A 22,362-nucleotide genomic window follows, 5' to 3' on the forward strand; every position below is an offset into this window, starting at 1 on the left:
CTATGCTTTTTAGTTAAAGGAATATTTTCCACCTTTCTTTTGAGAATGGAAGCTTAAAATTTCTTACAGTAGGAAGCAGAAAAGTGGAGCTGTGCTGTTTGTTTTCTTTTTAACTTTTATTACTCATTATATAAAAAATTGGAGAAATCAAGATAAATAGAAAATTATTTTGATAAGAGAGGATAGAAGACTTTTTAAATATCAAGTGAGCACAAAGGATAGGTATTCAATATATTTGATTACAAGTAAATAGGATGATCTTTGAGCCTAAACTTAGATAGGTCTTTTATTCATTCCTCAAATATTTAATGAATGCTTACTCTGTGTAGGCATTAGATAGGCACTAGGAAAAAGCCTATATCCAAGGAGTTCAAAATGAAACAAAAATAGTCAATTATAGACAAATAATGAAAATATATTATAAATCAAAGATTATGATTAATCTATCCTATGCCCCTAAGAGAGAGAGGAAGAGAGGAATAAGAGAATAGTCTCTCAGTGTTTATTTAAAACATAGCTTTTAGTCTGACAAATTAGAGTATGTGATAAGGAAAACCTGTCCTGTAAATCTAATCTGTGCTCAATAAAGAGATACTGGATCACAGAAGAAAACAACAAACAAAAAACCACAGCTTGTTAAAACTGTATGTCAATTTTGGTAGTCAGACTGTCTGGATTTAAATCTCAGTTCCAATACCCAATAGCTTTGTGATCTCAGTTTCTGTGTTTATAGAATGAGGATAATAATAGTACTTACCTCAAAGACTGTTACATGTAAGAACCAGGGTCTTGTATCCAGTAAGCATTAAACAGTATGTTTTAAGATAAGGGAAGACAGGGTGCATAATCACCAGAAAACTAAACACAGAAGTAAAAAAAATTGAACAATTTCCAGCTTTATTGATTTTTTTGTGATTCTGAGCAAATCATGTACCCCTTTAGATTAGTTACAACCCTGGTGAAAAGGGAACTACTGCTCATTCTATTTCTAAAAATTCTGAAACTCTGTGATGTGGTTGAGATATTGTTTATGCATCGTTGCCACTATCCATGAATTCAACAAAATCATTCTCGGTGTAGTTTGAAATATGTCCTTGTTTTTGTGCCACTAGGTGGTTCTATTCCCAAAGTTAAGGATTAGTAGCCAGTAGGCAAAAAGGGACTCCTTGACACCCCCTAAGGCTTGAAAACAGAGGTGCAAGTGTACTAAATCCTCAGTAAATATTTTTTGTTATCTTTTTAGCCTTATGACTAGTTAAGGTTCTAAGATACACTGGAATTAATTTTATTAATGGCATAATGATATCAGTGAAAAATTCAGTTCTCTTCCATTCTTAAATATCTTTAATGTAACAACTTTTGATGATTTTCTTACACTAAGAACTATTATAAGACAAAGGCCACAAAAAACATTTGATGCACAAATAGTTTCAGAGAAATCATTATAAACATTACTGGCCACACTAGTACTCTGATCCATATATTTGGTGAGATATAGAAATAACTTCTGCTTCCAAGTTACCTAGTATTTGTACTCCAAAGTATTGGAGCTGAAGCCTCTTCATGTGAAGAGACAACTTGTCGGCAAAGACCTTGATGCTGGGAAAGATTGAAGGCAGAAGAAGAGGGCTATAAAGATGAGACGGTTGGATGGCATCACCGACTCAACGGACGTGAGTTTAAGTAAAGACAGTGAAGGACAGGGAAGCCTGGTGTGCTGCAGTCCAGGGGTTGCAAAGAGCTGGACATGACTTAGCGACTGAACAACAACAACAATAACAACAGGAAGCAAAACTCTTCTATCCAAATCTACAGTCATCTGTTGTAGCACTTACTGGTCACCTGCATGTCTACTCACATGCAACTGTACAAGCGAGTGTGTCACTACAACCCATGACGCCGGTGCCCAGGATGATGCTTGCCAACTTCAAGCTCATTCACTCAGTGTATGAATTGTAGACTAACAGCTGTGTACTAATATGTAAGTATGTGATAAACAAATTCACAACATTTATGATTGGCCTGAAGTCATTAAAATGTATAAGCATATAAGATATTGGGCAGATAGCAGACAATATAGTTACTAAATCACTATATAATATTTATTTTAGATATTCATATTTATTACATATTAAAGTACTTTATATCTTATATCTGTGGTTCAGGAGCATCGTCACCTGAGAACTAGTTAGTATTTACTTATTAAAAATCACTGTGAATATTATTATTTCATTGAATATAGTCACATGAGCAATCAGTGATCCAGTCTAATCAGTGGTCCAGGATAAGCTGCTGTATTAAAACTATTTATAATAATTTGTAAAGTATAACATAATTATTAAGTGTGCTGGTCTTTATAACTTTTAAATCCATTAGTAAAAAGGAGTTCTCTTTTCCCTAATGGCTAGAGTGAAAGGGAATGAATGCAGAGGTTTTCTGGGTTCCAGGAGAGAGTTTGGGTAACAGCTTAACATGGCATGTGTGTACAGAAAGGGGCAGCCTGACTGTTTCTCTCCTGGCTCTCTCCTCTTCCAGATGTCCAGGTAACCAGGATGCAGACTGTCATTATTAAGGAGCTCCACAGAAAAGGACAATTTAAACTGTCAGCAACCATAATGCAAATCAAAAAGAGGAAAAATAATGCTCAATGCTTAATATTGTTTTCCAGTAGATCACTGAAAGATATTGACTCAGAATTAAAATCTCCATAAGGTCAAGTGCCACAGGGATAGTAAGAAATGGAACACTTGGTGTGATTGATTAAGTATTTCTTTAATTGCTATTATGTTTGGTAGTGACTTTATTGGCTTCATATTTTGTTTTGCATAAAAGGCCTAGAAATCAAATTTAGAAACAAAAAATATCTGTAGTGAAGAAAAGGCCAATTAACTGCAACTAATGAATACACAATCCTTTTCTTGAAGACCTGGTTCATGTTTAGCATCCCTTAAACTCTTCTGCTGGCCTTATACCATAAAACCCTGGCATCCCCTTCGTTCCATTTTGCTTTCCATTCTCTTTTCTATATTTATTAGAAATAATGGTGTGCCTCTTTGATGAGAAGCATCTCTTCTACTTGGTCCTTCCTCCTCATTTTCCTTGGCCCCATTCTAGATCAGCCTTCATTACCTTATGCATCCTGGTTTGTTTTAGTCTTTGCTGAAATCCATCCTTCACATCAAAGCTAGATTAACTTTCCCTTAAATACCATCATCACCATTTTACTCCTGGGCTCCAGAATGAACAATAGGTTCTTGTAGCAGCTTGTAGCCTACAATATGAATTTCAAACTTCAAATTTTCTTTCAGATTAACCTGATGTCTTTATTGTTACCCAATACATTCTGATCTCTCCCACTTCTATTCTTTGGTTTTCATTGTTTCTCCAAGAATTCCCTATTTTTTTTCCTTCAGCCTAATTATTCTTTACTATTCTTTCAAGGTCAAGTCCAAGGTTCACATCCTTTGAAGAGCTTTCATTCATATTTCCTTGGATTAACTCTTTATTCTGTATGGAGTTCAATTTTTTCAATATCTTAACTACACAATTTAACCCAGCATAAATAAGCAATACTGATAAATGTCAGTGCATATGTATAGAAATGTCTGTATTGTTCATTATTTCATGTGCACAGGTCTTTTATCTCCAGCTAGAAAATGAAAATCATGGCATTCGGTCCCATCATATCATGGCATTCGGTCCCATCATTTCATGGCAAATAGATGGGGAAACAATGGAAACACTGACAGACTATCTTCTTGGGCTCCAAAATCACTGCAGATGGTGACTACAGCCATGAAATTAACATGCTTGCTCCTTGGAAGTAAAGTTATGACAAACCTAGACAGCATATTAAAAAGCAGAGACATCACTTTGCCAAAAAAGGTCCGTCTAGTCAAAGCTATGGTTTTTCCAGTAGTCACATATGGATGTGAGAGTTGGACCATAAAGAAAGCTGAGCGCCGAAGAATTGATCCTTTTGAACTGTGGTGTTGCAGAAGACTCTTGAGAGTCCTTTAGACTGCAATGAGATCCAACCAATCCACCCTAAAGGAAAAGAGTCCTGAATATTCATTACAAGGACTGATGCTGAAGCTGAAACTTTAATACCTTGGCCACCTGGTGAGAAGAACTGACTCATTGGAAAAGACCCTGATGCTGGGAAAGATTGAAGGCTGGAGGAGAAGGGGATGACAGAGGATGAGATGGTTGGATGGCATCACCGACTTGATGGACATGAGTTTGAGCAAGCTCTGGGAGTTGGTGATGGACAGTGCAGCCTGACATGCCTGCAGTCCATGGGGTCGCAAAGAGTCAGACACGACTGAGCGACTGAACTGAGCTGAGACTACAAATGATTTTCAAGTAGATTCCCTCTGTATATACTCATCATAAATGCACTTTCACTGATAAACTTCATTTATACCTTAACATGTTACTTGCCAATTTATGTATATTTTCGTTGTCTTACACTTAAAATGGTCCCCAGAAGGGACCATTAGTAAATTATATTACTGTTTAGAGTTATTTACTTCCGTCTTCTCTTTATGTAGGGTACACTTACATACCCCATGATTCGGAGCTTGGCCATGAAACTCTTTTTAGTTAGTGGTCTGTGAGCAGAGGTGATGCATGCCACACCCACGCAAGAAGCGCAGGAGGCGCCAGGGCTCTGCTGGCCTCTTCCACAAGTTCTCTTTGAAAGGAAAACAGCTTATCCCAGCTAGGACCGCTTCTCTGGCCTGGTCCCTGGGACAAGCAGCTGTACAGGGACCTGCAGGTGACCCACAGCTCACAGCAGAATTCAGTCAAATCACAGCCCTTATGTTCCATGAATGAGAAATAGCTTTTTTTAAGTCATGGATACTTTGGGCTGTTTGCTACACAGAAAAGGTGACTAATGTAGGACCTTAGAGTTGATTTAACATCCTCATTTGCTGAAAAGGAGAGACATCTAGGTTTTTAGTAGTTAACAGAAGAATCACAACAAATATTTGAACTACTGACTTGTTCTGTTAAACAATACCTGGATTTTTGTTATCTTGAGATTTGGGGGAATATCACTCAAATTTAGGGCCTTAGTACTATCCAGACTACTACCCAATACTGCTTGCTCTCTTTTGTCTGGCTTTTACCTAAAGAATAGCTAGTAATAAACCAAATGAACTATCAGTGTCAAATGGGACATACTTCTGCCTGAAAGATATTATACTCTTTTAGGTTCAAGATTGTTTGGTAGTAGATAGAATAAAATGCAGTGATTTTTAAAATACCTTTCAGGCCCAACACTTTCATCTACATTGTTAATCCAAAATATACGTTTCAAAATCTTCTTTCTTAAGTAACACAGAAAATTCTGATTTCAGGATGACTATAACTTCTTAATAAATTGTCTCCTAAATTTCCATGACAAAGTCTCATGTGTAATTTGACACCAAATGACAAGACTAAAATTCTCACGTTTTCCCTTTGCAAAACTGAGATGGAAACATATCCCTATCAGTATGTGCTTCAGAATTTTAACTTGGTCCTGAAGTTTATGTTATGTTTTGCAGTTTTTAGAAATGAATTAATTTTGCTTACTTTATGACATTTTTAGTCCCTAAAAATTCAGAGACTAAACTCAATGACATTTTTATTTTATTTTCTATATCAACTTTTTGAGAATAATTAGTTATATGCAGCAATAACGTTTCCCTTTTAATGGGAAAAATAATACTTTAGTACATGCTTTAGGAAATGAATGTTTTATTGTACAACCATTCATAACTTCCCTTTTATGTTGTTGTTTATTGTGGTTTTCCAAACAAAGAAAACAAAATGTATTAAACTAAATGGAGTAACCAAGTGAATTTTCTTTTTCTGTATTTTCTCTCTTCTTATTTGAACTGCACACAAATCTTACCTTTGTGAAAAAACATCCCGGTAAGGACTGCCATGCTGTAATGCAATTCCATATCCTCGGTCAGCAACGGTATTCCCAATGGTATAAAAGGAACAATCTGGGTCATTGATTGCCACATATTCCAATACAGCTGCATCCCACACAAAAGCATAATTTCCATATTTCACCTGTGCAAACATGAAGAACAGGAGAGGAAAAAGTTTTAAGGTTGGAATTTGGTCATATAGACAGGATAACAAAATGTTACATTGGCATACAATTAACAGTGTAAACAATAATAGGAACTATATTTCAAACTAAACACCTATTCTGTATGAGAATTTGGCTTTTGGTTAATTTACAGCTCTGTTCTCTTGGAAATGCAGTGAAGTTGGAATGTTAACTATGTTTCCAGGCACACCGCTTATAGTAAAATGACCCCTGAGTAGTAAAGGTCATCTGAACTGGGAGAACAGTAAATGCAGGGAAGGAAGCCATGTCTTTGAGCTTCTTTGAGTGCAGTAATTCTCATTCAGCTGGCCTTGTGTCTTTCAGGACCCTGGAAATTGTGCTTGTTTTTGGAGTTTTTATAAGAGATATTGGTTCCTTTGGATTAATAGGCTTCTAAGCCAGGTAGACTTTTGTACCACCCAACATGTGTATTATCTTCCTGTCTGTGACCTGTACTCTAAATGAATTCTGTAAGTACAACTCATATTGAAGAAAAATAACTAACACTGTCTGGCTGGCAAGATTTCTTGTCCTATGTCCTTCTAAGTTAATCTGTTGTCAAGTGTGACCTATGGTATTTTTGTAGTCAAACTTGGTAGGTGCTGCATGAGGAAAAAAAAAATTATACAACCTTCTCTATCACCATATAGGGAACATGATTTCTTCTGGGTTATTTATAATATCTTTCAATGATTATCCCTTTTTTTCATTATTAATCACTCATAAGTTACATATTTAACAAAAATAAAAATAAATGTTAATAAAGTTTAGAAAATTATTATATATAACATAAAACTTAATTCATAAAAATAGATGGAACTAATAATTAACTCAAATATTCAGTGTGTTTATTTGCTTGTTTGCTTATATACTTTTTTGAGGGGAAAGCAATATTTTGGTAAATATGATTAGGGAAAAAGAAAAATATATATAAGTATAGGTAAAGGGAATGATGTTAGCAAAATGGGTGAATAGGCGGTCCCCCCCACTTCAAGCATGTTAGATGCTCTGTTGTGTCCAACTCTTTGGAGCCCCAAGGACTGCAGCTTGCCAGGCTTCTCTGTTCATGGAATTTTCCAGGTAAGAATACTGGAGTGGGTAGCCATTCCCTTCTCTAGGGGATTTTCCCAACCTAGGGATAGAATCTGGGTCTCCTGCATTATAGGATTCTTTTCATCTGAGCCACCAGAATCTTCACATCCCTAGAAAAATATCAATGTAGTAGCCATCCATAAACAAAAGTGCCTTTGTGGGAGGCTCGGGACCCAGTTTTCTGCTGAAAAATTTAGGCAGAGTCTAAGGCTGACATAGGATGCTTTCAGAAGGAGGCATGTACCTCAGTGGCCAGCTGGCCCACTGTGGTCCTGGCTGCAGTCCTAGAAGCAGCCCTATTTCCCTGTCGACTCTGCTCCAGCATCTGTGAAGATAACAGGTAAGGATGTCCATTTTCACCACTTCTATTCAATATAGTCAGAGAAGGCAATGGCACCCCACTCCAGTACTCTTGCCTGGAAAATCCCATGGACGGAAGAGCCTGGTGGGCTGCAGTCCATGAGGTCACTAAGAGTCAGACAGGACTGAGCGACTTTCACTTTTCACTTTAATGCATTGGAGAAGGAAATGGCAACCCACTCCAAGGTTCTTGCCTGGAGAATCCCAGGGATGGGGGAGCCTGGTGGGCTGCCATCTACGGGGTCGCATAGAGTTGGACACCACTGAAGTGACTTAGCAGCATTCAATATAGTACTGGAAGTTCTAGCCAGAGTAATTAGACAAAGACAAATGCCCAAATTTGTATAAATTTGAAAGGAAGAAGTGTAATTATTTCTATTTGAAGATCATGTGACCATATGTGTAGAAAATCCTAGAGAGTACAAGTTGTTGTTCAGTAGCCCAGTCAAGTCTAATTCTTTGTGACCCCATGAACTGCAGCATGCCAGGCTTCCCTGTCCTTCACTATATCTCCCAGAGTTTGCTCAGACTCATGTCCATTTAATCAATGACGCCATACAAACATCTCGTCTTCTGTTATCCTCTTCTCCTCCTGCCTTCCATCTTTCCCACTGTCAGGGTCTTTTGCAATGAGCCAGCTTTTCACATTAGGTGGCCAAAGTATTGGAGCTTCAGCTTCAGCATTAGTCTTTCCAATGAATATTCAGAGTTGAATTCTTTTAGGAATGACTGGTTTGATCTTCTTGCAGTCAAAAGGGCTCTCAAGAGTCTTCTTCAGCACCATAATTTGAAAGCATCAGTTCTTTGGTGCTCAGCTTTCTTTATGCTCCAACTCTCACACCTGCACATGACTACTGGAAAAACCATAGCTTTGACTGTATAAAGTGATGTCCTGTATACAACGTGATGCCTTTATCGACGAAGTGATGTCTCTGCTTTTTAATATGCTGTCTAGTTTTGTCATAGCTTTTCTTCCAAGCAGCATCTTTTAATTTCATGACTGCAGTCACATTATATACAAAATACATTTCTATAGTGCAATACATTAATTAAAATGAACAAAGAACCAAAATTTTAAAAATCCACAAAACTAGAAAAATCTTATATTGGAAAAAGAATGGGACAGCCAAACATAAATATAGGGGAAGAAAATGTAAGTAAATATTTAATATATTTAACTCAGTTGTGTGTGTGTGTGTGTGTGTGTGTGTGCTCAGTCGTGTCTTGTTCTTTGAGATCCTGTGGACTGTAATCCACCTGGCTCCTGTCAGTGGGATTTTCCAAGAATGAATACTGGATTGGGTTTCCATTTCCTCCTCCAGGAGACCTTCCAGACCTAGGGACTGAACTCGTGTCTCTTTTGGCTTCTGCATTGGCAGGCAGATTCTTTGCCATTGAGCCATCTGAGAAGCCACCTTAACTCAGTTAGCCATCTATATCCATGGGTTTTGCACTCATGGATTCACCCAACTATGGAGAGAAAACATTCAAAAATAAAATTCCAGAAAGTTCCAAAAGATTAATCCCAGATTAAATTGGAGGTTGAATTTGCTGCATGCTTGCAACTGTTTACATAGTATTTACATTGTATTTACAACTTTTTACATAGTATTTATGTTGTATCAGGTATGAAAAGTAATCTAGAAATGAGTTAAAGTATATGGCAAGATATGTGTAAGTTATATGCAAATATTACATCATTTTATACAGGGGATACAAAGAACCTGGGATTTTGGGGTTCCTGAAAATAATCTTCTGCAAATACTGAAGGACAACTATACTGCCTTTATATATATTTGCTTAGGTCAGGCTAATATCAGATACTTGATAAAAAGTTCTGCATGAAATATGCTTTAAAAACTTCAGACCAGTTTACTGTGCACAGTGGATACTTTTTGTTGGGAGTGAATTACCCCAACCAAACCCATGGGATCTCAAAACAGATAAACAATTCAATGCAACTATTCATGGAGTGTCTCCTGTACCCTAGGCAGTATGTCAAGTACTATGGGTTAGTGCTCCTTAAAATGTGATGCCATTAGAATTAGAATTACCATTGGATTCTTGTCTTAAAAAATGTAAACTCCAGACCCAACCCTAAACTTACTGCATTGGAACGTTTGGTGTTTGAGACCTGGGGATACAAAATCTTGATGGCTGACAATCTTATGAACACCACAATTTTTAAATAAAATTGTTTTGAAAAAAAAGAGTAATATAATCAGGAAGAACTTCTGAACTTGAGGCTTGATATAATTATAAAAACTGATAGATTCTTGCAATATCAGTATGGGAGGGGGAAAGTACTTGGTTAAGTTCCCTCTATATTAATTACTTGTATCTGCATAGTCACCCCGAAGTCCTTGCTATCTCTGATCTTTTGCATTAATTACACTAGAGAAGGAGCTCTTAACTGAGACCTCCATAATGAAAGGCAGATTAAGAAGAGAAAAAGAGAAGTTTATGGACATGTGTGCCTTGTGCATACAAGGGAGGTGTCCAGGGAAAATCGAGTGACTCAAAGAAGTGGCTTGGAATTCAGGATGCAATACTATTTAAATAGGGAATGGGAGGGGGTTATGGTCATTTTGGGGAAAGTAAAGAATCTACCTGCAACGCGGGAGACTCAGGAGACTCCAGTTCAATCCTGGGCTGGGAACATCCCCTCCTCCTTGGGCTGCCCCAGCAGCTCAGACTGTAAAAGGAATCTGTCTATAATGTGGGAGACCTGGGTTTGATCCCTGGGTTGGGAAGATTCCCTAGAGGTGGGCATGACAACCCACTCCCATATTCTTACCTGGTAGGCTACAGTCTAAGGGGTTGCAAAGAGTCGGATACAACTGAGTGACTAGGCACAGACACAAATGATTTTTAGCAAAGACCTTTAGAAGAATAGAAGGGTAGTATGATAGTTGGTGACAAAGTTGTATGGTGTTGACTTCCAATCTCTTCTGTGATGAGTCAATATTCCTTGGATGATGAAACTCTCAAGGACAGAATTTATGATGATTAAGTTACTTTCAGAAGATTTATCTTTAGGCAAATAAAAGCAGTTCAGAGAAAGCCACTCCCTGCATTTGCTGTTTTTCTAGTGTCTGCAGTTCAAAATAATATGTCAGTGTTGCATATTTTGGAGTGGCTTATTCTGTTTCCCTTCATCACCAACTTTTATATCTGTCATTTTAACTTTCTGGGTCTATACTTACAAGAGAGACAGTAGTGGCCTTGAAGCCTCCTCTAGCAACCTACTTTGATTTTTGCTACTTTCCTCTATTTCAAGCAGCTCCCCCTCCTGGATCCCCTTGCAGCTTCTTTACAACCATCCAGGGACCTCCCCAGTTGGAGACATATTGCTTTGCTGTTAGAAAAGTGTTCTAGCACTGCTGTTCCTGCTTTGTGAACTGTAGAGTTCCATTTAAATGTACAGTAACATTATCATTGCCATTATATACATGCTTCTAGTAATTCTAATGTTACAAAGCATTATGAATGCATTTTAAAAAGAGAACCATTAAAACAGTATGATTATAGCCTACAGCAGGGCCCTTGAAATGTTGCATAGTAACCCAAACTATTTTAGCTTTTAAAAATATCCCTGGCCTTTTTCATCTACTGAAACATATAATCACTGTCCTTTACATGATTTTTAACCATTAAATTAAAACTATCTAGAAAATACTCATCAACAAAACCTAAAATCACTTTCTAACAGAATAATAATTGAAGGTTTGGCACGGGAATTTTCAAGTCATCTGAATAGGTGATGGATATTATTTAAAAATTTTCAACTGGTCTTTGTTGTTGAGGTCATGTTTGGATAAGCAGCTAAACTCTGGGTCATTATTTTCCAGTGAATTCCATGCCAGTAGAGTAATTTATACAGGTTAAATCAGAGGGCAAAAGTGCAACCATGTCAACACATTTCAGGCCTTGTTTGTGAAAAAAGAAAGGAATCCAAAGTGGCATCTACCTCCAATATTATTATTTCCTGGTCCCTAGAATGCTGTAGTGATTGACAGACAATGGTAGCTATCGGTACTCAGCACCTGTGTCCTCATAATAGGGCTGAGATGGCAAAAGCTTGTGATGGATTTCTCAGTACTGAGATCATGCTAGAAGCTAGGTTTTGTTCCACTTCTACAACATTTCTACAGAAATCTTTCTTTGAATTTCATTTTATTAATAATTATGTATTACTCTGAAATAATTTTTTTATTGGAAGATAATTGCTTTACAATATTGTGCTGGTTTCTGCCATACATAAACATGAATCAGCACAGGTATACGTATGTCCCCTCCCTCTTGACCCTCCCTCTCATTTTCCGCCCCATCCCACCCTCTGTAGGTTGTCACAGACCACTGGGTTGATCTCCCGGTGTCACACAGCAAATTCCCACTGGCTGTCTGTTTTACGTTCGGTATTGTATATATTTCCATGCTGCTCTCTCAGTTCATCCCACTTTCTCCTTCCCGCACTGTGCCCACAAGTCTGTTCTCTGTGTCTGTGTCTCCATGACTGCCCTGCAAATAAGTTCATCAGGACCATCTTTCTAGATTTCATACACATGCCTTAATATACAATATTTGTCTTTCTCTTTATGACTTGCTTCACTGTGTATAATAGGCTCTAAGTTCATCCATCTCATTAAGACTGACTAAAATACATTTTTCATAGCTGAGAAATATTCCACTATATATACATACCGCAACTTTTGTATCTATTAATCTAGGGAACCCTCTTGCACTGTTGTTGGGAATTGATACAGCTACTATGGAAAACAGTATGGAGATTTCTTAAAAAAACTTGGAATAGAACTACTACCATATGACCCAACAATCTCACTGCTGGGCATATACCCCGAGAAAACCATAATTGAAAGAGATGCATGTATGTACCCCAGTGTTCATTGCAGCACTTTTTACAATATCTAGAACATGGAAGCAACCTAGATTTCCATCAACAGATGAATGGATATGCATTACTTTTAAGATCCTGAAGGGATCTGTAAGGGATGTAAACATGAGCAACATTTGGGCCTCTGCCCTTAAGCCATTTACAATTCAGTAGTGGAGATAAATCAAGCATTAAATCGCTGTAACACAAAGTGTACACAAAGTGTACCACAGAAGAAGCTTGAAGTGTTAAAGTGCTTTAAAGCATGGGGAACTTAATTGTCAATGGGGAAGTCAGGACAATTTGCTCAGATATTATGGTAACTACAAGAAAACCCCAAATATTGTAGTTCCTTATCTTTTATGCTTAACTGATTGAACAGAGATACTCTTTGGTGACCATTTCTTATTCATGCACACTGCTTAACCTTCCAGTTTTCTGGAACTTTCCATTTGTCAGGTGAAGAACTGTAAACATATAATGTTATTTTCTCCAATATTTGCATTTCTTGCCATGTAAAGTGAAAAGTGGGAAAACTGTTTTCAGTAAAACCTATACCTGTGCTCTTCACCGTGTTGTGGATGATGACGTATTTCTGTTCCTTTGTAGAATGCCCTTGTCCTGAATGTCCCTGTTCCCATATCTCCATCATGACCTAATGCTGAAAGCACTTTTCAGTTTATTAGGCAGCATTCTCCTGTAATAACTGCAGGAGTCCAAGCCGCGAGCAAATACACTTTTCACTACTTGTTACCCCAATTACCTTGGTTTTAATTAGGACACTATATCCTTTCTCACATAAATATTTAATCTATCATATTCCTTCAAAGTTCAATTCAAAATCTATAGCTACAGAGGGACAGTGATGATGATCCCTTTTTATTAAAAAAACATTCGGTGGAAATAATTATGGAAAGATGACATTTAAACCAGAGCGGAAGATAAGAATTCCCTTTAGTGAAGTAGGAATATCTTCCCTCTCTCCTCCACTTCTTCCTCATGATAACAGCTAACATTTAGATGATATTGGGCACGTTCAGGGTGGTATGGTCATAGACAATAGCTAACATTTAGAAAGCATTTTTTTTTCATTCTTAAAAATTCCTTTACACATAAATTTGTTCTTTGCAATACCGCGAGGCAGCTGATATGATACCTAATTCATAGATGTGGTAAGGAAAGTTACTCTAAGTTGTAGCAATTATTTGTGGTAGATTTGGAACTTGAAGCTCAAGGCCACCTTCTTTGCTTTTTTCACTACATTAAAGATAAATTCCCAGGAAATATTTGCCGTAAGAATGCAAAAACATTCGAGAGATATCGGCCTTTGTCTTCAAGGCACAGCTTATCTAGTTGGAGAAATAGTATTTACATAAATAAAAATAATGCAACATAGTATGTAGCCAGAGAGAGCCATGGAAAGAATGCAGCTTCTATGTGATCACACTATTAAGATGAACAAGATTCAAGTTTTTAAAAGACAGGTTGCTTATTTGTTAAAACCGCTGGAATGAATGAAAATAATCTAGTTTCTATGATTCCAGACCCCTTAAGCCTGTTGATTTTGTGACTACTGCTATGTAAGCATTTCTGATTTTCAGGATTGAAACAGAGCAGGGCTTTTCATAATTAAAATAAAGGCTGCAGGCTGGAACTGTATTATTATTGCTCATGAAATAAAAATTAAAAGGCCTGAGAACAATGTGGGAGAAATAAATGCTACTTTTGTGCTCTAAGCTGCTAACTTCTTTACAATTTAAACTCATGGTTGGTGGGGGATAAAATTATTGTGAATTACAGGCACAAAGAGTTATGATTAACCCAGAATTGATCTATAGTGGTCCTTATAATTCATTGTCCACAGAAGTCCTTTAGATGGGATAGCTTTAATATTTATGACATATGGTTCTAGGTGGTGGCCTCTCCCACTTTGGGCAAATTAATAATTTAACATCATTCATCAGGTCTTCTGAATTTATATAGCACAATAAATCATGCTCAACTCCATATTTTAGCACTTAACACTGACTTTTAAAATATATATGGTTTTGTTTACTGCCTTAATTGTTGGCCTACTATATTTTCTCTTGTATTATTTTGAAATTTGAATTTGTGCTCCAAAATAGTCATCACATGATACACATGTTCACAAGAAAAATATGAATATGTTTAAAATAAATATCAACTTATTAATAAAACTTCTTCTTTAACCTAGAAAAGAAGCAGTAAGTTTACTTCTCACTCTTCTGCTTTTTTTTTTTTTTTGAGGTTACTAGAATGCTGTTATTTATTTTTATTTTTTTTTTAATGGTGTTTTGAAGTGTTCTGGGAATGTGGAAACTAAACCCAGTTTCCTTTCCGTCGGTGACAGCTTCCTCCTGAAACCAATGGCTGCTAGAGTCAGAAGATAGAAGGCTAGTAGGGCTTGTGGTTCTGGATAATTGTGTGTAAAAAGGAACTGGTAATTCTCCTCTTCAGGCTGGGCGAGTGCCTGAGAAAACCTGTGGGACCCCTAGGGAAGGCAATGAAGAAACTAAGTTTGAGAGAATGCTTGATTCACAGAGATCTGGGGTCCTTGATTTCTCCCGTTCTCTTCCTTAAATATTTGTCCTCATGAATATATCTGTTCTGTTGCCTTTAAACTGGTCAGGAAGGAGTCAAGTGGGTTGGCAGAGACCTCCCAGTCCTGGAGCCTGGGACAGAACAGGAGACTGGTGAACCCACTGCCTCTTCCATGTGCCTTTAGAAGAAGGATTTGTGAATCACTCTCTTCTCTATTGCTGGACATTTCACCTTCTGCAGTTAGCAAGACTGCCAATACCTATGATAATCCAACAATCCAACTTGAGTCCCCATGAACTGACAAAGAAAAATAACTTTGTATAGTGAATACCACAGATAGGGAAAGATGAAGCTGAACAAGAAGAACACATTTGAGGGAAATAACTCTGCAGTGACAGAAAGTTTCCAATTTTAAAAGAAGAATAAATAGAGCACTTGACAAAATTCAACCTGTGAGTCTGAGAAGATTTATGTGACTACAAACAAACCTCAATTTTTCAACCAATAAACTGACCAGATGAATTGAAGGAGAAACTGCCCATAAACGTCCTGCAAGCTCAAATGGATTAACTAGGGTGACAACTGTCCCAGATCACCTGAGACGCTTCAGTTGTAGCAATGAAATTTCTAAGTCAAGGGAAGCCATCTTGGGAGACAAAACGTCCAGGCTTTTGGTAGTGAGTTCAGGAGATTTGGGGAAAAGTACAAAATCCATACAGCAGCTTAAAAGATAGGGGTTGCAAACTACTATGATTGTAGCAGATGAATATGACAGACATTATCTGCCTTCTGCAGTTGCTGTAACTATTTTCCCCCCAACTGTGGATGTTTGCAACTTGCTATTCATAATAATGAATCACCAATCTTGTATCAATGTGAACACTAAGACTTAAGTGTGCAATTTAAGTGCATTGTAATCATGAGTCTTAACAGTCCTTCATCTGTGGATTGACTGTTATTCTTGGTATTATCAAGATGATGCTAATATTTTTAACATTGTGAATCCTGTGATCATTTTTTTTAAGAGCTCAGATGATAAAAATGAGAATGATTGTAATATTAATCCCACCTGATCCCAAATATCAAAGAAAAAGAAGCCTAACTGACTAGGCTGTCTTATTACAGAGGGCAGGACACAGATAAATGAATTAGGGAGGTAAATAAGCAAAGCAGCACACTACTATGTAATATGAAGAAAAGCATTTGGAATTAATTACGATGGAAAAGGAAATGTGAAGGCACACAAGAGGGAGAGTGAATTTCACAAGTTGGGGACGAGACATGCAATATTTCTAAATTGATCAAAAGTTTTTGTGTCTCCCCAAAGACACCAATGTTCAGTTGAAAATAGCTGCTGAATTGGTTTGGGCACACTGCATGAACAAACATACTTCATTGTATTGCTCCCCTGATAGCTCTATGAAACCAAGTAAAGCTATTTTTCCCAATTCTGAGGTTTCAGGTGAATGTACTATGGGAAAACAAAAGGAGGAAATGTTGAAAATGGATGAGTTAGTTCTTTACAGTGTAGAGCTAATTCTTTCAGATTTTACCTGACTGATCACATCTTTTACAAGAAAACTCTATGTCACCCAATAGCAGTGAAAAATGATCCCTCCTGTTCTTAGAGACTTTAATTTTAAAAATATAGTGTCAAATCATATTCTTGATTTCTGTGAAGATTTTACTAAGTTACAGAAAGTGCAAACCTAGAATCTACTGATACCTTGTCCAAATACAGAGACTTTAATCATCTTTCTGCAAATTATGCAAATATATCAAAGGAAAATTTTGGCAAATTCTATTCAGTGGATAAACTTCTTATTAAGGAAAGTGAAAAGATCTTATCTGCAAAATGTTCTAAATACTTTGTAAGCAACACTATAAAAAATGGTCATGATTTGCTGACAGGTGATATTGAAGCTTTCATAATGAAACATTTTGTTTCTTTTTGCTTCCTCAAAATGTGAAGAGACACTTAATGATAGTTTCTATTTAATAGAAATGGAAGGACATAGCCTCCATAAACATATGCCTAAAAGAGAGCTATTAAAGGTGAGAATGTGGATTACTTTAAAATCACATTTTCAAAGTGTGGGACAAGAAGAATGTCTTTCATTAATTTGGAAACACACTGAGGATGTCAGTGGGGAAAACGATTACAGTAAACAGAACTTTATATGCTGTTTTTCCAAACTTGTTTGACGATTTTGAAGAAACCATGGGATACCTGGGAAAGGATGGACTGAACACAACTCAGTTTTTCAATTTTATGTGTAGATTATGAGAAAATCTCATGGCAAAAAAATAACTTTTTTTTTGAAATAAGACTACTCTATTTCCTCCTAAGACTACTCTAACTTCCCTCTCCCAAAAAAGTCACCATAAAAGGAAACTGAGTGAGACCGGACTTACTCAATTTCTTTACTAAAACTGTAACTTCTTTAGATTCCAGTATTGATTTCTCAAATTCAAATTATCTCTGTTTAAAAACCATTTTTCTTAAGAAAGCAAGTATTAACTTATGAGGACATGCAATGTGCCTTGAAGTCTTTAAAAATGATGGACATCTTGGACATACTAGTCTATATGATGAATTTATAGATGCAGAACTATGATTGACAAAAGACGAATCTTTAAAAACAAGCTTGTAGAATCAAAGTGTATGGGCACAGACAAGGGGACACAGAGTGGGAGGGGAACAGGGGGACGAACTGAGAGAGTGGCACTGACGACTATGCACTCCCAGGTGTGAACTACATGGGAGTGGGGAACTGCTGTAGAGCTCAGGGAGCTCAGCTTGGCGCTCTGTGACTACGCACAGGGGTGGGATCGTGGTGGGCTTACAAGGGAGGCTCAAGAGGGTGGGGATGTATGTACACGCATAGCTGATTCACTTTGTTGTATGGAAGAAACTAACACCACATTGTAAAGCAATTATACTCCAATAAAACAAAACAAAAAAATGTATGTGTATCTTTTTGGAGATTGGGAAACAAATTCCTACACATTGAAATACCTGCTATTGCTAATAAGTGAACTCCTAACTATTTTCTGCCCAAATACTTCCTCTAAGAGCATATTGAGCTTGATGTCATCCCATAGGAATGATACTAGAATCTATGTTACATGGGCTTGATAAGAGCAAAGTTTCAAGTCAGAGCAAATTTGATGTTTGACTATTTTCAGTTTTATCACTATATAAAAGACAAGAAGGATGTTCTGCAGATTGCAGGCACTTCAGAGAAGAATTATTGAAGAGGGAAACAGTAAAATTATCCTACCATATTATGGGACAGAAAGAAACATGTCTCTGTTATTTATTACTAAATACAGTTAATATCTGTTAAATTAGTCCTATTTTATTCATGTTCCTTTTTGAAAAAGTTTTATATTTATATGTCTTCAATATAGCCTATAAAATTTAAATATCTAACACAGAGTTTAAAAAGAGTAAAATTAACTTTATCAGAGGACGAAAAGACACCTTCCTAAAATATTGCTATACTTTTGGCACTTTTATTATTTGTTCTACTATCAGTTACTACCCTGACAGTTAACTAACCCTATTATTGCCTTGTTTCACTAATAGCATTCTGTGATGAGATGAATCATATAGACTAACACATAATTTAAATATATACAATATCAACAAATTCCTATTTATTGTTTTATGTTAAAGTAGTAACTTGTAGAATAATTTATCACACATTAAATTATAAAGACTTTTTTGTCTGGTGTAGCTGTGATCTGGGTTGTCTTTCTAACATGTTGGTCAACATATTAATGAATGTTATTGGCATAATGAAATATCTGCTTGGAAGATAATCAAATCATAACTTGTTTTTAACTTTAAATAAAAATATTTTCCATTTGTACTAAATAGTTCAAAATAAAATAAAGCCCTACAATAAAAACCAGAGGAGAATATACAACATAAGTGAGGAAGGACTTTTTAACCATGTGATATGAAATCCAAGAAATATATAAGTTAAGCATACTTTTTAACACAAAATCTTTTGTAAACTCTTTTGCATGTCAAAAGACACACATACACAGATTGAAAATAGATTTGCAAAAAAAATAAGTGGAACACAGGGGACAAAGTTGATACTTATGAATATACAGATGCTTCTCTAAATAAGCATCCTTTATTCTAGTGAAGAACAGGAAAAGCAAGAGAAACATAGATAAAGCTTCTGAAGAGGCAATTCAAAATGAAACAGATAGAAATGTCCACCAAGCGTATAAAAAAGACACAACTTTGTGAGTAGATCAGCAAGTGCTAAAGAAAATAAGATCATAAAGGCTAGTACTTTATATCAAGTGATTTGGCAACATTTTACAGATGTCTATTGCTGGTGGAGATGCATTGAAAAGTGTATTTTCACACATCACTAGTGGAAATGGAAAATGTTATAGCCTTTGTCAAAAGTAACATCATTCAAATTAAGGGAAATATAGATTGTAGACTTTGAATGGTCTTCAGTCATCAGGTATTTGGGGATAGGGCTGGGGGGAGTGGGAATGGTGAAAGGGGAAAAAGAAGAAGATAGTACAGATGACTATTGGCCCATCAGTCCATCCCCAAGAATGCATCCAAGAGGAATAAGAATTTCAGATTCACATATAGGTTTATTCAGTGCATCATTGTTTATTGTGGCAGCAAATTGGAAACAGTTGTGATGCTTATCGGCCATGGAAAAATGATGTATTCTTGTCATAAAACATTATGGAAACATTAAAAAGAATCTATTAGCGCAATACAAGGTGCTCTTTTTTTGATGAATTTGCAGAATGTGAAAAGGCAAGGTGAAGAAATAGTTTATTATGTAATCCTACTTTTAATTATATAAATATATGGATATGTGTGTGTATGTGTGTGTGTTATTGTATTATTGGAAATGCTTAGGGATAGTATGGAAGAACACAGTGTTTGCCATTGGTTACTTTTTGAGAATAAAAAATGTAAGTGGAGGTAAAGGAGAGGAGAATGGCAGAAAGACAAATTGAAAAGTAAAAGTGAAACTAATGCTATAAAAGGGGCTTCCCAGGTGGCTCATTGGTAAAGAACCTGCCTGCCAGTGCAGGAGATGAGGGTTCGATCCCTTGATTGGGAAGATCCCCTGGCGAAGGAAATGGCAACGCACTCCAGTATTCTGGCCTGGGAAATCTTATGGATAGGGGGGCGTGGCAGGCTACAGTTCATGGGGTTGCAAAGAGTTGGACACGACTGAGCATGCATGCAATACTCTAAAAATGGCATGCCTAGCTACCTGCCTATATGAAAATTACATATGTAAGTAAGTAAGGAAGTAATATGTAATTTATAAAATTAGATTTTTTAAAAAGTCAGATTTATTGAGATCCTATTTATGTGAAGTCAAATTCATCATTTTTAGATACACAGTAAAGAAAATCTTAAATAAAAAACCTAAGTATTTTTGTTTTATGCTTTGAATTTTTAAATGGCATTGTTAACATATATAGTAAAATAATAGTTTTCAAGTATTATGTTGATTTATTAATTTATAAGTACTTGGGTAGTCATAATTACATACTCATAATTGCTTTGCTGTAATAGTGGATTTAATTCTACTCAGGCTGGAAGAGCCATTGACAAACATCTAAACCCCTGACACATAAAATTTATGCTAAAACTGCTAAGTCTTGCCATCTATCTAGGCTTCACTGGTATCTCAGTGGTAAAGACTCCATTTGCCAAGGCAAGGAATGTGGGTTTGATCCCTGGTTCGGGAAGACCCCCTGGAGAAGGAAATGGCAACCCATTCTAGTATTCTTGCCTGGAGAACCCCATAGATCCTGGTGTGCTACAGACCATGGGGTTGCAAAGAGTTGAACACGACGTAGCAACTGAACAGCAACAACCATTTATCCATCTACACTTCCCTTCCCCAACCGTTCTTTCTACTGTTATGTATGTGTCATTCTGACAGAATGTTAAGTAGAAAGTTTACTTTTTGAAATGATATTGCAACATAAACTAAATCCTAAAATAAGTTTAACATCACATGGGCTTCCTTGGTGGTTCAGACAATAAAGGATCTGCCTGCAATGCAGGAGACCAATTTGATCCCTAGGTCAGGAAGGTCCTCTGGAGAAGAGAATGACTACCCACCTGCCTGGAGAATTCCATGGACAGTGGAGCCTGGCAGGCTATAGTCCATAGGGTCACCTGAGTGATTAACACTTTTCACTCTACTTAGTAAAGAAGTTAATTTTATCTTCAATTGGGTTTACTTTTTATGTTAACAGAATTGGATTTTATTTTTCATAGAATTTCTTAAATGGTTTATGTTCTTTCTTGCCCTTAGTTCTTAGTTACTCATTTTTTGGTGCGGCGGGGGTGGGGGAATTGGTGGTGGCAAGGACTGTTTTCCTGTCCACTATTCTCTGTCCTACTCTCCTCTATCCTCTTTACCTTCCACTTAATCTTTTCGGAGCTGAGATCAGTTTGCTGTTTTCCCATTGCTAAGTCATGTCTAACTCTTTGTGACCCCATGGACTGCAGCACGCCAGGCTTCCCTGTCCTCCACTATCTCCTGGAGTTTGCTCAAGTTTACGTCAATTGAGTCGGTGATCAGTTTAGATGTCCTTTATTCCTGGATGTTCTCCTTGACCTCCAGGCTTGTGTATACTCTCATAACAGCACTTTAGCACTATGTAGTATACTTGGGTCTTTTCATGTTGTTTCACCCTTTGTAATTTTAAACCCTTGGTGGCTAGGACTACATTCTTTTCATCCTAGGATCATTGCCTCCCCTCTGCCTAACTTAGGGTCCAATATTATCAGGAGCAGGCACCTAATAGATACTTCTCATTTATGAAGCAATGCTTCATTTCCTTTCTTTGGGTCACTAGGTCCACCATACATTGAAAGAAAGAAAGAAAAAGAAAGTGAAGTTGCTCAGTCGTGTCCAACTCTTTGTGACCTCATGGACTGCAGCCCACCAGGCTCCTCCGTCCATGGGATTTTCCAGGCAAGAGTACTAGAGTGGGTTGCCATTTCCTTCTCCAGGGGATCTTCCCGACCCAGGGATTGAACCTGGGTCTCCTGCATTGTAGGCAAACGCTTTTACCATCTGAGCCACAGGGAAATCCAGTTGCCATACATTGAACCCCCTATTTATTCAACAGTCAGTATTCTCCAGTTCTCCAACACTGATAGGAAGGATCAAGTAATATCACAAAGTTGTGACAGCTCAAAATTTCTACCATATTCAAACAGATCATAGTGCTCTGTCAGGATAAAGGAGTATAAGATAAAGTTTATTACGTTAAACCATATTTTGTGAAGCTGCATAGCTGTAGACTCATC

General features: G+C 36.9%; 1 protein-coding gene across 3 annotated transcripts in view; it reads right to left on the minus strand.

The window, feature by feature from the left end:
* GRID2 (glutamate ionotropic receptor delta type subunit 2) overlaps nucleotides 1–22,362 on the minus strand; it is a 1,666,133-nt gene that overhangs the window by 170,583 nt on the left and 1,473,188 nt on the right. For all 3 annotated transcript variants that reach the window (XM_069593668.1, XM_069593665.1, XM_069593666.1), the window contains one exon: nucleotides 5,906–6,072. In XM_069593668.1, coding sequence (XP_069449769.1) covers nucleotides 5,906–6,072 — 167 coding nt within the window. The remainder of the gene's footprint in view (nucleotides 1–5,905; nucleotides 6,073–22,362) is intronic.

The sequence above is a fragment of the Ovis canadensis genome, chromosome 6 (assembly GCF_042477335.2).
Source record: "Ovis canadensis isolate MfBH-ARS-UI-01 breed Bighorn chromosome 6, ARS-UI_OviCan_v2, whole genome shotgun sequence".
Classification (NCBI taxonomy): domain Eukaryota; kingdom Metazoa; phylum Chordata; class Mammalia; order Artiodactyla; family Bovidae; genus Ovis; species Ovis canadensis.